At 40.8% G+C, this 15,267-nt stretch overlaps 1 protein-coding gene across 8 annotated transcripts in view; it reads left to right on the top strand.

Moving 5' to 3' along the window:
• Positions 1–15,267, top strand: part of grip2b (glutamate receptor interacting protein 2b) — a 242,854-nt gene that overhangs the window by 76,703 nt on the left and 150,884 nt on the right. For 2 of the 8 annotated variants that reach the window (XM_023955039.2, XM_023955037.2), the window contains exon 1: positions 13,624–13,879. The exons of 5 other annotated variants lie outside the window; for them this stretch is intronic. In XM_023955039.2, coding sequence (XP_023810807.1) covers positions 13,741–13,879 — 139 coding nt within the window. In that variant the 5' untranslated portion in view covers positions 13,624–13,740. Of the gene's footprint in view, positions 1–13,623; positions 13,880–15,267 lie in introns of those variants that run through there. One more of the 8 variants, XM_023955038.2, reaches the window with a different exon arrangement.

The raw sequence follows: 15,267 nt of genomic DNA, 5'->3' as shown, positions 1-15,267 counted from the left end.
TTCTCAACTACAATTTAGTCTGGAATTTAAGGAGAAACAAAATGATAAAAAAGACACAAAATTACACTCACAGATAGAAAATTAAAAGAAATGTTAACAATTGCCCTAGTTGTAATTATTGCTAAACATTTTCAACACTTTAGTGCTGAACAGAGGAAATGTTGTTAAGTGCAAATCCAAATTAAAATGAACAAGCAAGGCCACTTGCACATTCTTGGTCTATTGATGACTTTATAGGCTGTCCTATTGATAGCCTATTGAGCTTCAGTAAGCTTAAATTTTGAGAAACGTCTCTCAGTTGAGCCCCCTGTGACTGGCAGGATTAATCCAATGCAGCAATTTTGATAAACCTCTTGAAACTGTTTGTCATGTTTCCCCTCTAGTATTTTATAATAGAATCGTTTCATGTTGATAGATGAGGTATCAATATAAAAAAAGAATGATTTCTGAACTGCACCTCGGGAAGAGATCTGTCATGTTACAGAATCAGCCCGCTCTCTCTCCCTTTGTCCCACCTGTTTGACCTCTTTCACTGTTTGTGGACACTGTTTTTCCATGAAGGAAAAACGATTGGGTCAAAATCTAGGCATCAAGTTTCCACAAATAAACCGTGAAAAGTTAAATTGTCAGTGACTTCTTCTCTGATCTCAAACCATAAACATCACAACCCCTATGTGATCTTAATTTAAATAGACAGGAAAGAAAGGTAGTTAAAACAAAACAAACACAAATTAGGTTGTTGGAATTGTTAATATGCAGTGTTCATCTTTCACCTTGAAAAAAAAATCCAAGATCATCCACAAATAAATAAAGCTCTAAGTACTATTTTGTTTTTTTTTGTATTCAAGAGAGGCATCCGGGATTTCAGCCTCCAGGCAAATATCTCAATATGAATAGTCTCTCTTGGATGTTAAACATAACAGCCTTCAAGTTAATATTAAAAATTTAAAATGACGAGTAAGTTTAACAAATGTAAACAAAGGAATTTATGAAATGTATGGTATAAAATGTGCAGAAATAACCACATGCATGATCATATTGTATCTGTTGTTGTACCCTTGAGGTTGATCAACAAAACCGTTTTTTTAAATGAGAACATTTTTACTCTAACATTTTTTTTTGTCTTCTGGAACTCATTATTTATCTGGAAAAAAAGAACAGGAAAAAATTAAGTCACACGTACCATTTACCAAAATATGGGACTTGTTTTAAAAAACTCTGTTTTCTTATGACTTCAGAAAACAAACTTTTCCTTTATTCAAAGTGCTCCGCAAAACAAAAAAAATTAAAAACTAAAAAAAAAAGTACTAAAATTACAGTTTAGTACTTTCAAAGCCCAATAACAACAGGAGAAAGTGCTGAACATGAATCAGAGCTATGTAGTCCATACACTTTATGAACAAAAAGAGGCTTTATTTTTTGTGATGACATTTTTTAAGATTAGGATGACAGCGGAGAATCTTTTTCAGTGTTCCAGGATGAAAGTAGATTTAAAGCCCTTGTGTATGTGTGGTAAATTACACAATCACATGCACACACAGTGAATCTAGAAGTAATAAATATGAATAAAGATTACCACGGGATGTCTTAATTTATCTTTTTAAAGCCACAGAATTTCAGTGTGGCTATTATTTAACCCTCTTTTTTCACTCTTTTACCTCTCTACATACATATGCATTTTCGTATACAAAGTGCCTTATTTCATAGGGAATGTGCATGAAAAGGCTTAACAATACTCATCCAGTCAGTTCAAAAGCAGTGGATGAAACATTTGAGTTGATTGGAACCCATCTATTATTTTCTTTTGCTTTTGCCAACATGTCGCTGGGCTGTTTGATGAGCCACGTTTCCTGGCTGTCTCACTCCAGTGCTTTGCATCAAATACAAAGCAAATTTGACATAAAAATATCCAACTTTCGGAAGCCTAAGTTAATCATAAGATTGTCATAGGGCCACCTTACGTGCAAATCAATACACTTATGCATTATTCAGTACTGTGTGTTTTACTAAGGTACATTGGGGTCTACTAAAAGATTATGATCAATAAAAGATGGCCCTGCATTATTGGAAATCTGTAACTTCCTAGTCAGAGCACGGAGTCAACACCTTTATTTAAAAAATGCTGCATGTCATGGCTCAGTGTTTCAGTTTCTTTGCTCAAGGATTTGATTTTTCAAATATAACCCCGTTTTTGTATATATTTTACAACTATTACTTTTCCTATTTTGATTAAGTTCAACCTTAGAAATAAACAGACACACTTCAGTTGTATAGAGAGTTAAAAGCTTTTATTTTGATAGAATAACCAAGACACTTCTGTTGTAGTTTTACTTTATCAGGCGATTCTTTTTATAAATCACTCTTGGACACCTCCTGCTACACATCTCTTTAAAGACGTATGATTTATGCAGATGCCAATGAGTGAATCATAAATGAGTCATTCTGGATGTGTGTTTCTGTGTGTGGGCCTGAGTGTGTGAAAAGGGGAAGTCTTGGGAAGTGCCAGTAATTAATTTAAACCCCCGTACCATAATATTCAGAATCTGTTCACATAGACGACAGTGATCTTCTCTCTTTTTAATGTTTCTGAATGCTTAAATATCCACCTGACAGCGACTGTTTTTTGACCCAAGCGATGAAATGGTTGATAAATAAGACACACTATAAGAAACATCTTTTTGACCAAAAGAAGACCTAGTGCTATTAAAGTTAGATTTTTTTGGAAGATAAAGAACATGTGCACTTGATTCAACTTGAACATAACTTGAAATTCTTGTTCTTATGTCCGCAGACAGAGCTGCCAAGATGATGGTTGATGTATGTATACAGTTATTTACTGAGCCCTCCAGGTGCCAGTGGTTAAAAAAAAAGACAAAAACTGATAAACCGTGTGCACGATAATAAAAGCCCGTTTAGAAGATAATCTCGCTCTATGTCGCAGCTTGGTCTGTTTAAAACGGAACTTCCAAATTCTTCTTCTACAGTCGTACCGTAATTTGTCCAGACATAACACTATCTTACACGTCATCAGACCAAAGTACAGCCAAGGAAATGGTGTGATGTCATCATTAGTCGCAGGCCCCCAAACACGGCCTGCGACTAATGATGACGTCACACTACTTGATTGTAAACAAAGCTCTGACATAGAGCGAGATGATCTTCTAAACAGGCTTTTATTATTGTTATAATTATTACTAAATGCATGTTTGTGCGTTTTTCTTGGCCGAACTGACCCGGAAGAAGGGTTAGGATCAGGTTTATGCGTGCTAACAACATTTAGCCGTGCTAACAACATTTAGCAGTGGATGAATTTAAACTGGAATTATATCAGCCTTTATTTTGTTTGTTTTGGACCTGACTGGTAACACAGATTCACATGATTGTTTGAACAGTTTCTCAGGACTGTTCATTCAAAAGCCGCCTCCACCCGTCCTTGGCCTTGAGATACAAATCTCCGGGGAAACACAGTTCTTCTGGAACCGCCAGCCTGCTCACGCAGAACAGACTGCGGTCTGAAGCCTCCTCCGTTGTGCACATTGTAACAAATCACTCTCCCCTGCCTGGGAACACAAAGCTACGAGTCCGTCTGCTCTGCTCAGAGACATGCAATGTTGGCACATGCACAATTGCACAACAGTACAAGCACAATTGATTAATCCGTGCGCACGGTAATCCGTGCACACGTTTTATTAATCCGTGTGCACTGTTTACTAATCCGTGCACAGGAGACAGCGAAAAAGTAAAAAGGCCAAGAACTGAGCCCTGTGGCACACAGCAAGGCAGGACAGCAAATGAGGAGACGGTCACAAAGACTAAAAGGATCCAATGCAATGCCCCATAATGCTCACCCAACTGATTAAGATGTCAACAATTAAAAGAGCCAATGGTAGAAGTTGAGTCTTAAAAGTTTTGGTCCCTGTTAGATCTGCTTCACTTAGTTTTCCCAAATTGAATGTTTTTTTTGTTTTGTTTGCTTGTTTATGTTTTATAGGTATGAAACTTTGTCTGAATTTTAATGCAGACATAAGACGCTGTCCCCAATGGGCTCAAAAATCAAATCTTGGCTCATTTGCAGAAGGGAAACAAGGAGTTCATATTGATTGACGAAGTCTAGTAGATAAAGATTGTATTGTGGGTAAATGCAGTATCTTATTAATAAGTCACAGGGTTAGCTTTACTTTAATGTTCTTTTTGCTTCTCTTTCTTGTACAGTTTAGTGCTCATTTAGGACAATACTGCCCCAAAATGCTCAACTGCTGAAACTACAGAATTTTTTCCAGGTAGTTTGGTCTACTTTAGTAATTTCAAATTTGTAAAATGGATTAGCCTTCCCTGTCTATTTAAAGGGAATCTGTCCAAGTGTGAAAACAATTTAAACACAAAAACACAGTCAGTGAAAAAAGCACCAAAAATATTACAAAGAGCAGCATTTCTAACCCGAAAATATTTAGTTTCATTTACTTTATTTAGAACTTAGTTATACAGCAGTTTTCCCAGCATAAAATGACGCTGTTTTTTGTCAACTGGGGTTGAGTAAGTTTGGTTTTTAAAAATCATAGTTTTTTGGGCTTTAAAGGATTGTTTCCGTATTCCTGTGATCTAATTTCCTTTCAACACACTCAAGAAGGAAACGAAAAAGGAGAAGAAAAAAAAAACAAATGGTCCAAGATCTGTTGACAAAGTCTCATGCTAAAGGAATCTATTTCTGTCTACCTGACTCCTGCAAAATGGTAAAAGATCTCAGAAAAGTCATTTTTGCTGCTCATAAAGTCTGCCTGCACGTCTGCTGCTGACCTGGTTTTCACTGTCAGTTGGAGCTCAGTTTCAACCTAGTTCTTGTTAAAGAATTATCCCGTTCCTGCTCTCATTTACACTTATATCAAGAGTGCGATACACTATCAGTGAAAGGTTTAGAAAACTCCAAATATCCCAGTTACTTGTGGTAAGTGGTAAAGTCCAATAACAGCTTAAAATGGCATGAGGGTAAACTGTGAGCACCCAGTGGTTTAAAAAAATCAGAAAGGTTATGTAAAACTGAATAATTTTGATTTGGAATTACACAAAAAGCCTCAAAAAGCCTCTCTGGGAAATTCAATGTTGACTGAACCTCAGATTTCACAACAATAGTGCGCTTTCTGTCCTGGTTGTGGAACAGTGGACCAGCTCTACACCCTCTTTAGGGGACTGGGGTTTCGTGGAAGTTCACACATCCAGTACATGGTATGTTTTGTGGATTTGGAGAAGGCATTTTAGGGTGTCTCCCGTGGTGTCCTGTGAAGGCTGCTCTGGAACAATGGGGTTTGGGGAGCCCTACTGAGGCCTGTCCACTCTCTGTGTGACAAGATTGGAGCTTGATTTGCATTGCTGGGAGTAACTCAGACCTGTTCCCGGTGCATTTTGGCACCAGGCAGGCATGCCCTTTATCTCTGGTTCTGTTCATAATATTTATGGACAGAATTTCTAGGTGCAGCCTGGGGCCGGAGGGGTCTGGTTTAGGTACCACAGGATTTCCTCTCTGCTCTTTGCAGAGGATGTTGTCCTGTTGGCTTCATCAAACAAGGACCTCAAGCATGCATTGGGGCGGTTTGCGGCAGACTGTGAAGCGGTTGCGATTAGGGTCAGCCCTGCTAAGTCTAAGGCCATAGTTCTACACCAGAAAGATAGTTTCCCCTCTCTGGGTGGGTGAAGTGTTCCTGCCCCAGGGGGGAGGAGTTTAAGTATCTTGGGATGTTGTTCACGAGTGAGGGAAGATCGGAGAGTGAGACTGACAGGCATACTAGAGCAGCTTCCGTCGTTATTTGGTCACTGAACCAGTCCGTTTTGGTGAAGGGAGAGTTGAGCACGTCTCTCGACTGGCCTGGGAACGTTCTGGGGGTCCCCCCAGAGGAGCTGGAGGAATGAACCGGGGAGAGGGAAATCTGGACATCTTTTCTTAGACCGCAGTCCACACGACCCCATCTCAGATGAGTTGAAGGAAATTAATGGATGGATGGAGGGATAGATGGATGCATGGACAAAAGGGCACTTTTCAGGGAGCACAACATTTATTGGAAACGCAAAGCTGTTTAGGAGCTTAAGCTTTATCAAGCAGTCATTCCAAAAGAGTTTCCACCTTTTTTTTTAATTATTGCAATCTTTTTCCATCTGCATAAAAGCAGTGCTGGAACACACTGTGGTACCACACCTTTATAAGCTTTGACAAAACAATGTAGTATAGGCGAAAGCTGAAAAAGCGTACTATTATTTAAAGAAATAGGCTATCACAATGAAAATAAAGAAAGACACTCAAGGTCTCAGTACAGTTATTTTTTACATCAAAAGCTCTCAGATATAGCAGAGACATTTTTTTAAGAAGAGGGCGGTTAGCCCAAGGTCACAACCAAATCAGAGGACAAGAATCGAGCACAACAGCTTTAGGCACAGGTTAACTGCAGATGCAGTAAACCAGCTCAAATATAACTATGAAGAAAGAAAACATTGAGCTGGGGTTGACAGGATGAGCTGCAAGAAGAAAGTCATTACTAAAATATCAGAATAAAACAAACATGCTAGCCGGGACCACTTCTGCACTACTGAACATAGGAAGAAGGTGTTATGAACTTCGGCTCTTGGGTTAGTGACTTGGACAGAGTGAGTGAAATCTTGAACAAACACAAGTATCATTCTGCAGCGACATGCACTTCCCTCTGGGATGCACTCAGTTGGTAACGGGCTTATCTCACAAAACATAATGACCCAAAACATAAATCCAAGCAGAGCCAGAACTGCCCAAAGACTGAAGAACAAGAAAATAAACTTAAAAACATAGAGGGGGAAGCACTTTGTCAATCTTTAAATCTCGTTGTGTTAGTTTGGGACTGTTCAGAACAAAATAATCTATACGTGTTAAACATTTATGGGAACTTCTGCAGGAGACTTTGAAAGATTTAAAAAAAATATATATTTCTATTGTAGAAAAGAAGCTGTGACTGTGTTCAGCTATTTTATCTGTGAAAAGTGGCTGTTTTGATTAAGTAATAAGCAATCCCATCATCTTTTGAATTTATTTCAAAAGTGTTCCAAGTGGTCTTTTAATTATGATTATGCCATTTTTAGCCATATCAAAGAACCTGTGTCATTTTCAAGGACATAGTTTCTGAAGAGTGGCAGGAGTTCTTTAGAAATTTGTCTTTGAAAGCGGGCTACACAAAATGTGTCAATCAAACGTTTTGAGCGTTCAACGTGAGACCACATAGTTTTATTGAGGCATCCATCTGGTTGGTCAGTTTATAACTTGAATTTGTACAACAGACAACATATCGTAGAAAAAAACTAATTAACATTAGCAGGAGTGTGTTAAAAAAAAGTAGTAGTCCAAGAAGGGTTATTCTCACCAATATGACCGAGGAAAAGCTATTTATTTCTCAATAGTAGTCTGTGGGATTTTGGCTGTTGGAGCCACTGGGTCCTTCCTGTTTGTAATGTGAGGGGGAATGAGTCAAACCATAAACTTAAACCGAAGAACAGACAATTTTGAAGGTGAATAAGCAAAGCCAGGTATGATTATGTGAAAAACTCAAACTACTGAACACTTTAACATAAAAAAAAAAAAAGTGAAACTGAAACACCAAATTCACCTGAATCAAAAAAATTAAAAACGTGTATATCTGTAATTATAATATTCGCTCTGAATTCATTTTAGAGGTTTTAATAAATAAATAAAAAATAAAAACATAATACCACTATTTGCTAATGTGCTTGATTTAAGTTTGATTGAGACTTTTTATCTTAGGTAACAGCTCATCATCACAGTTTGAGAGTTGAGAAAAGTTCCATAGCACAAAAGCCACCGTGAGGCTAAAGTCAATGTTCTAAATAAGAAACATGTGACTTCAAAAGTTTCATTATTAACCACATGTTTTTTGTTTGATTGCTTAAATCTGTTTGTGAAATAGCTAAGCCCAAATTTTCACTGCGTACCAATACGTGCAAAAACCTTGTAACAGTGTGTGATAATTGTGTTTGTTTGAAGGTCCGTGTTTAATATTTCCTCCAGAGCATACGATGAGCTCATTATGATGGGAGACAAAGTGCAGATTAAACAAAGGATGAGAAGAAGCAGGGACGGGGGAAACAAAGGGACGATGAGGCACACACTACAGAGGTCAGTGAAGACAAAGGAATGCCAATGGGAGGACAGCAGTACTTTGGATGTTAATTGGCATGTGGGGATGTTTTACCTAACCTGAGGGAACAAGAAGAAAGAATAAAAAAGCAACAGTCTTAAGGCCCGTTCACACCGAGACGAATTTCACCGGCGATTTTCGCCGACGTTTAACGCCTCGTGACTAAACAAAGGGCACCAATGAGAGTGTGCACACCGACGCGAAAAAACGCCACGCGTCAAAGCGTCAAAAAAAAAAAACGCCTCGGGTTCGTTTTTTGTTTTTTTCTATTCGACCAATGAGAATGGCGCTTTTGCACACGTGTCTGGAGCTTCTGAAGTTACAGTAAAACACAACTTGGGGGCGCTCAAACACAAAACTGCCTTGTTGAGCACACATACCAGCGAAGAAGATAGACGCCAAGTAGCGTCTACACTGCCGCGAAGAAATAATGACGGACATTCTAAAATATCCCCGAACCAAGCACCAGTTGGAGCTACTGGTGCTTGAAGTATTCATGTTTTCTTTGTATTATTCTGACAAGCGCGTAAATACTTGCTCTCTTCTTCTGAGTGAAAAGCGACTTTAAGAAGCGTAAAGTTGCGCAGCGCCACCTTGTGTACAGGAGTTTTTCTGTTTACATTAAGCGCCATCTAATGTCAGGGAAGGAAATTGCATGTTCGCTCGGCTCATCGTCAGCGAAAATTGCCTGGGTGTGAACACAAAAAACATGGCGAAAAACGCTGGCGAATAACGCCTGGCGAATATTCATCCCGGTGTGTACGGGCCTTTAGAAAGTGATTGTGTTATTATAGCGGGTAAAGCAATTTTAACCCTTGTGCTATCCTAGGCACTTTAACATTGGGAGTTGGGTCATCTAGACCCACTAGACAGTGCTCTGAACCTTTTTTCTTCAATGATTTGTGAACCTCACTGGTGTCCACAGATTACCTGAAATCTTTCCACCTTTATCCGCCTTTGTCACGGTAGGGATAACACGTCAATGTGAGGGTGTGGTCATCTAAGATAGCACAAGGGTTAAAAAAATCTAACACATAATTTCCCAAAGCAAGATCTTGAGGTAAAAGCTGTCTACGGTCAGTCTTCTGACAAAATAATATTCTAATACACTTATCGATGAGGAATTTGGTGACAAAGTTGTGACTACTGCTTTTCCTAATCTAGATTCTTTTCCTCTTTTTTAACCATGTAAAGCCCACAACATCAAAGAACTAATAAAAATAAGTTTTCAGCCAAAAAGCTCACTATTTACCTACTGTCTCAGTTGATTGACGCATTTTCACCATGTTGTAACTGTCTATATACACTGACCAAAAATATAAACGCAACACTTTTGTTTTTGCTCCCATTTTTTATGGTATGAATTCAAAGATGTGAAACATTTTCCACATACACAAAATAACCAGTTCTCTGAAATATTGTTCACAAATCTGTCTAAATCTGTGATAGTGAGCACTTCTCCTTTGCCAAGACAATCCATCCCACCTCGCAGGTGTGCCATATCAAGATGCTGATTAGACAGCATGATTATTGCACAGGTGTGCCTTAGACTGCCCACAAGTGTGTATATATATATATATATAAAAACGCCCCTCTCACCCTCCGTGGGTGGTTTCTCCTCCAAGCTCGGGTCCTCTGCCAGAGGCCTGGGAGCTTGAGGGTCCTGCGCAGTATCTTAGCTGTTCCTAGCACTGCACCTTTCTGGACTGAGAGGTCTGAGGTCTTTCCAGGTATCTGTTGTAGCCACTCCTCCAGCTTGGGGGTTACTGCCCCGAGTGCTCCAATTACCACAGGCACCACTGTCACCTTCACTTTCCATGCTTTCTCCAGTTCTTCTCTGAGTCCCTGGTATTTGTCCAGTTTCTCATGTTCCTTCTTCATGATGTTCCCATCGCTTGGCACTGCCACATCCACCACAACGGCTTTCCTCTGTTCTTTATCCACCACTACAATGTCTGGTTGGTTAGCCATTACCATCGTATCAGTCTGGATCTGGAAGTCCCACAGGATCTTTGCCCTCTCATTCTCTACCACCTTCGGAGGTGTTTCCCATTTTGACCTTGGGGTTTCCAGTTCATATTCTGCACACATGTTCCTGTATATTATTCCAGCCACTTGATTGTGGCGCTCCATGTATGCTTTCCCTGCCAGCATCTTACAGCCCGCAGTTATGTGCTGGATTGTTTCAGGCGCCTCTTTGCACAGCCTACACCTTGGGTCTTGTCTGGTGTGGTAAATCTGAGCCTCTATCGCTCTGGTGCTCAGGGCTTGTTCCTGGGCTGCCAGGATGAGCGCTTCGGTGCTGTCCTGTAGGCCAGCCCTTTCTAGCCATTGGTAGGACTTCTTGATATCAGCTACTTCAGTTATGGTCCGGTGGTACATCCCATGCAGGGGTTTGTCCTCCCATGAGGATCTGTCATCCAGCACTGTATCCTCTGCTTTCCATTGCCTGAGACATTCACTGAGCACACTGTCAGTTGGGGCCTTGAGCTTGATGTACTCATGGATCTTGGATGTTTCATCCTGGATAGTGGCTTCTACGCTCACTAGTCCTCAGCCTCCTTCCTTGTGGCTAGCATACAGTCTCAGGGTGCTGGATTTGGGATGGTGTTTTAACATCCTTGGTCTGTATCTCTTCCTTTGGCCATCTTATTATTGCTGCAGGGTATCTGATAACTGGCAGTGCGTAGCTGTTTATTGCCCGGGTCTTATTTTTGCCATTGAGCTGGCTTCTCTGGACTTGCTTTACTCGTTGGAGGTATTTAGCTGTTGCAGCTTTCCTTGTTGCCTGCTCCAGGTTGCCATTTGCCTGCGGAATTCCAAGGTACTTGTAACTGTCCTCGATGTCTGCTATTGTTCCTTCTGGGAGTGAGACCACCATCCGGCTGCATTTCTCGAGCCCGAATGACATCCCAATGTGAGTACTGTAGATCCTGGTGGTGGGGATCAGGGAGTCAATGTCACGCTCGCTCTTAGCATATAGCTTGATGTCATCCATGTATAGGAGGTGACTGATGTTGGCCCCATTTCTGAGTCGGTATCCATAGCCAGTCTTGGTGATTATTTGGCTGAGGGGGTTCAGACCTATGCAGAACAGCAGTGGGGACAGAGCATCACCTTGGTATATCCCACATTTGATGGACACTTGTGCAAGTGGCTTCCCATTGGCTTCAAGGGTGGTTTTCCACAGCTTCATTGAGTTTCCTATGAAGGCTCTAAGAGTCCTGTTGATGTTGTACAGCTCCAAGCATTCAGTGATCCATGTGTGTGGCATTGAGTCATAGGCCTTCTTGTAATCAATCCAGGCTGTGCACAGGTTGGTGTGTCATGACTTGCAGTCTTGAGCGACTGTTCTGTCGACCAGGAGTTGGTGTTTGGCTCCTTTGGAGTCTCTACCAATGCCCTTCTGTGTGTTCTACATGAATTGATCCATGTGCCTATTTATCTTGGTTGCAATGATGCCTGACATAAGCTTCCATGTTGTGGAGAGACAGGTTATTGGCCGGTAGTTGGATGGGACCGCACCCTTTGAGGGATCCTTCTGGATCAGGATCGTTCGCCCTTCCGTTAGCCATTCGGGGTGAGTCCCATCTCTTAGCAGCTGGTTCATTTGTGCTGCCAGGTGCTCGTGGAGTGTAAGCTTCTTTAGCCAGTAGGCATGTATCATGTCAGGGCCCGGTGCTGTCCAGTTCTTCATACCTGAGACTCTTTCTTGGATGTCTGCCACTGTAATGGTTACTGGATTCTGTTCAGGGAGGTTACTATGTTCTTTTCTCAGAGAGACCAGCCACTGGGCATTGCTGTTATATGCTGTCTCTTTCTCCCATATACTTTTCCAGTACTGTTCAGTTTCTAGCCTTGGTGGGTTTGCTCGGCTGTTTTGACCCTGCCACTGAGCGTACACTATTGCAGGTTGAGTTGCGAAGAGCCTGTTTATTCGTCTGGCCTCATTGTCTCTTGTGTACCTCTTTAGGCGGCTGCTCAAGGCTACGAGCCTTTGTTTGGCAGTTTCCAGTGCTTCAGGTATGGGCATCTGGCTGTATCTCTTAGGTACTTGCTTTCTAATTGTACCTCTTTGAGCCTCTGTCAGCTTACTCACATCCTTCCGAGTTGCCTTGATTTTGGCCTCTAACCGTTGCTTCCATGGTGGGTGCTGTTTTCTTCCATGGTTTCTCTTGTAGCCAAGCATCTCAAGGATCACTGCTGCTGAAGTGTAAACCAGTTCATTGGTTTCTGTGATGGTTGTGGTAGGAATTGCCCTCAATGCTTCATTCACAGTTTCCAGTAGACTTTCAGGCGGTACATCACTTAACCGTTGTAGCTGGTGTCGGGGTTGCCAAGTGTTCATTGTAGACATGATCTTGTCTTTCAGGTCAGTTGCTGCCTCGCTCAGCGTAATTGTGGTTGTTGGGGCTGTGTAGATATGTATATATATATGTATATATATATATATATATAAGCAGGACAAAGTCCCAGAAAACCTGGACCAAGTTATATTTAATGGGTTTTTAGGGAAAGTCTAGATCATACTCAGGGGTCTCAAAAATGTCTAATGTGAAACAAATAGTTATATAGGGTTAGTTGTAATGTCCACATCTTACATAACCTCTCTTAAGTCTGTCTAAACGTCCATAAAACCTGTAGCCGAGTTTATTTAAATGAAGAACCTCATTCTAATGCAAACCTGTTTGTTTAGACTGCATCAGGATTCAAGTGAGCTTTCGAACCTGCCAAATCAGGTAACATTTGAAAGTGTGGACTGATGTTGACGTCACAGGATTCTGTAAGGGTCCGGCAGGAACGCTAGTTTGGTGCAAAGCTTCAGATGGGAGCAAATTAGAAAAAAAAAGGTAGAAACAAAAATTAAGGCACAGAAGTAGAACAAGAAAATAATGATAGCATTGCAAGAAAAAGGGGTCAAATGAAATTAAATCTGATGGTGAAGCAGAAGGCAAAGAAACACAGACTAAATTTTCTCACATGAATGTTGTGCACGAGTTCACTGACAGAATGACAAATCTGTGAGAATTGAAGATAATGAACTCAGATCTGCAAAGACAAAAACCCAAAAATTTCTCCATGCTGATATATTTTTTTCCTTTTTTTACCGTTTTGGGAAAATGATAGATGAGCCGAAGCACAGGCAGAGTTTAGAAGGTGGGATGTGTGGCTATGCGCATGCAGAGAGTGATAGAGGGGAAGGAGGGGGAGTGAATGTGAAGCCTCTCCCATTCTGTCCCTGCTCTGGTTTACACCGCTCTCTCTTTCCTCTCGTCGCCTCTGTCATCAGACTTTCAGGGAGCTGAGGAAAGGGAGGAACACGAAAAAAGGAACAAAAAGAATGAAGTGAATGCTTCAATTGGAAACCGTCTTAAACAGGGGTAACAACTTTAAAAAACAGAAGTCGGCAAGGGAAGGGAAACAAACAGTAGGAAAGTTAATGACATCCATGGGGGGAGAGGGATAAGACAGGAGAAGGCAGGGAGGGGAAACTTATCAGCATCTTGAGAACAGCACACAAAAGTGGAAAAGTGCACAGAAGAGGAAGACAACAAGGGAATCCTACTTACTCAGGATGGACAAAGTGGAGCGAGTGATGAAGATGGTGAAAAGGATGTCACCAAGAAAGAAGAGGAGAGAAGGAGGACCGGGGAATCTGGAGAGCCCGGACACCCTGTGTGATGAACTGTGTCGATTCAGCCTCTGCATCAGTGGTGAGAGGCTGCTGCTCCTCATGCGTTTGTGCGTCTGTGTGCATTTTTGTCGGATGGTTGGGTGTGTTGTGCCTTTTTTTTCAGTATCACAGATGTTTTAGAGGGACTTTGGGGGAAAATTTGAAACTAAAATTCTTTGTAGGAGGCTGTCTTGTGTTTGACCCCAGAAAGCATATGTTGTCAGAGTTTTCTTCATGAATGTGTTGTTTTTTTTACCTGGGGACAATTAAATCTGGTTTCATTTCTGGTTCCAAAAGCCTTCTTTTTCTTTTTGAGTTATATTCTCGTTTTTTGACCTCAACATGTCAGAATCTCCTTTAATTTTTTTTCTTTTTTTCAAAAGCTTGTTATGGTGTTGGCTATTTCTTCAGATGTTTTCTTTTATCTCAGAGCTGTCTTGTGATGAAGCTGTCGGATAACTGAGTTTTAAAGAAAAGTTTAACTGAAGTTTGGTTGATCATCTAGAGAAAATATCTTGAGCATTTCGTCAGAGAATGTGATGGATGATGAAACTCTTTGACAGTAGCGTATGTTGCATGTTCACTTAAATTTGATGTACTTCCAAACAATCTTGATCAGGGGTACAGTGTTTGACTTCAAAATGAGAGATGTTGTGTTAAAATCTGTAATGTGATAAGTGTCATCACTGGTTGGATCAGGGCTGAGGCAGTTAAACCACTAAATAGCTCCTGAGTCCTGCTGTCACTGCAGTTCATGGCTCCTTCAGGGAAGGGGTAAACACATTTTGCATTCTCAGGTAGGGACCATAATATGATACATTTCATTTACATTATACCCAAATCGATAAATCCAGTTTTAGTTACAGTTCAAGAGCTCTGATAATTCTAAAGAAAATCTATTTAAAATGACCGTTGACGGTGTGTGCTCACCTTTTGTGAGCTAAGCTTGAAGCCCACTAAAAGGGGAGAGCCAAAATCCCATAGACTTCTATTGAGGAATAAACAGCTATTACTCAGTCAATAAATTTGGCGGAATAACCATTCTTGCTCTGTAAATTTTGACGTTATCATTGATCCTATTTTTTTACATTTCTCTGTAGTAGAAGTTATTCAAGTTATAAACGGGCCAATCAAACGCCTCAATAAAAGGATGTGCTGCTTGTTGGCCATTACATCGAAATGGTTGATTGACATATTCTTCCGAGCTCGCTTTCAAGTGGTAGGGGTGTGGACTTCCAACAAGCTCACTCCTGAAGGTGATAGTGGTTTCCATAGAAACACCGACTCAGACTGACTTGGATCAATCACTGACTACCAATGACATCTGGTTCCAACATGGCGGGTGTCTGTATCACGAAAATGGCTACAAGTGTTTTCACACATTGGACTGCAATGATGTTTGATCATTTTTTGCTGCCACCACATGTG

Source organism: Oryzias latipes, chromosome 5 (genome assembly GCF_053564925.1).
Source record: "Oryzias latipes strain Hd-rR chromosome 5, Olatipes_Hd-rR_3.1".
Taxonomy (NCBI): domain Eukaryota; kingdom Metazoa; phylum Chordata; class Actinopteri; order Beloniformes; family Adrianichthyidae; genus Oryzias; species Oryzias latipes.
The sequence above is the reverse complement of the archived record's forward strand: the minus strand, read 5'-3'. Positions and strand labels throughout refer to the sequence as shown.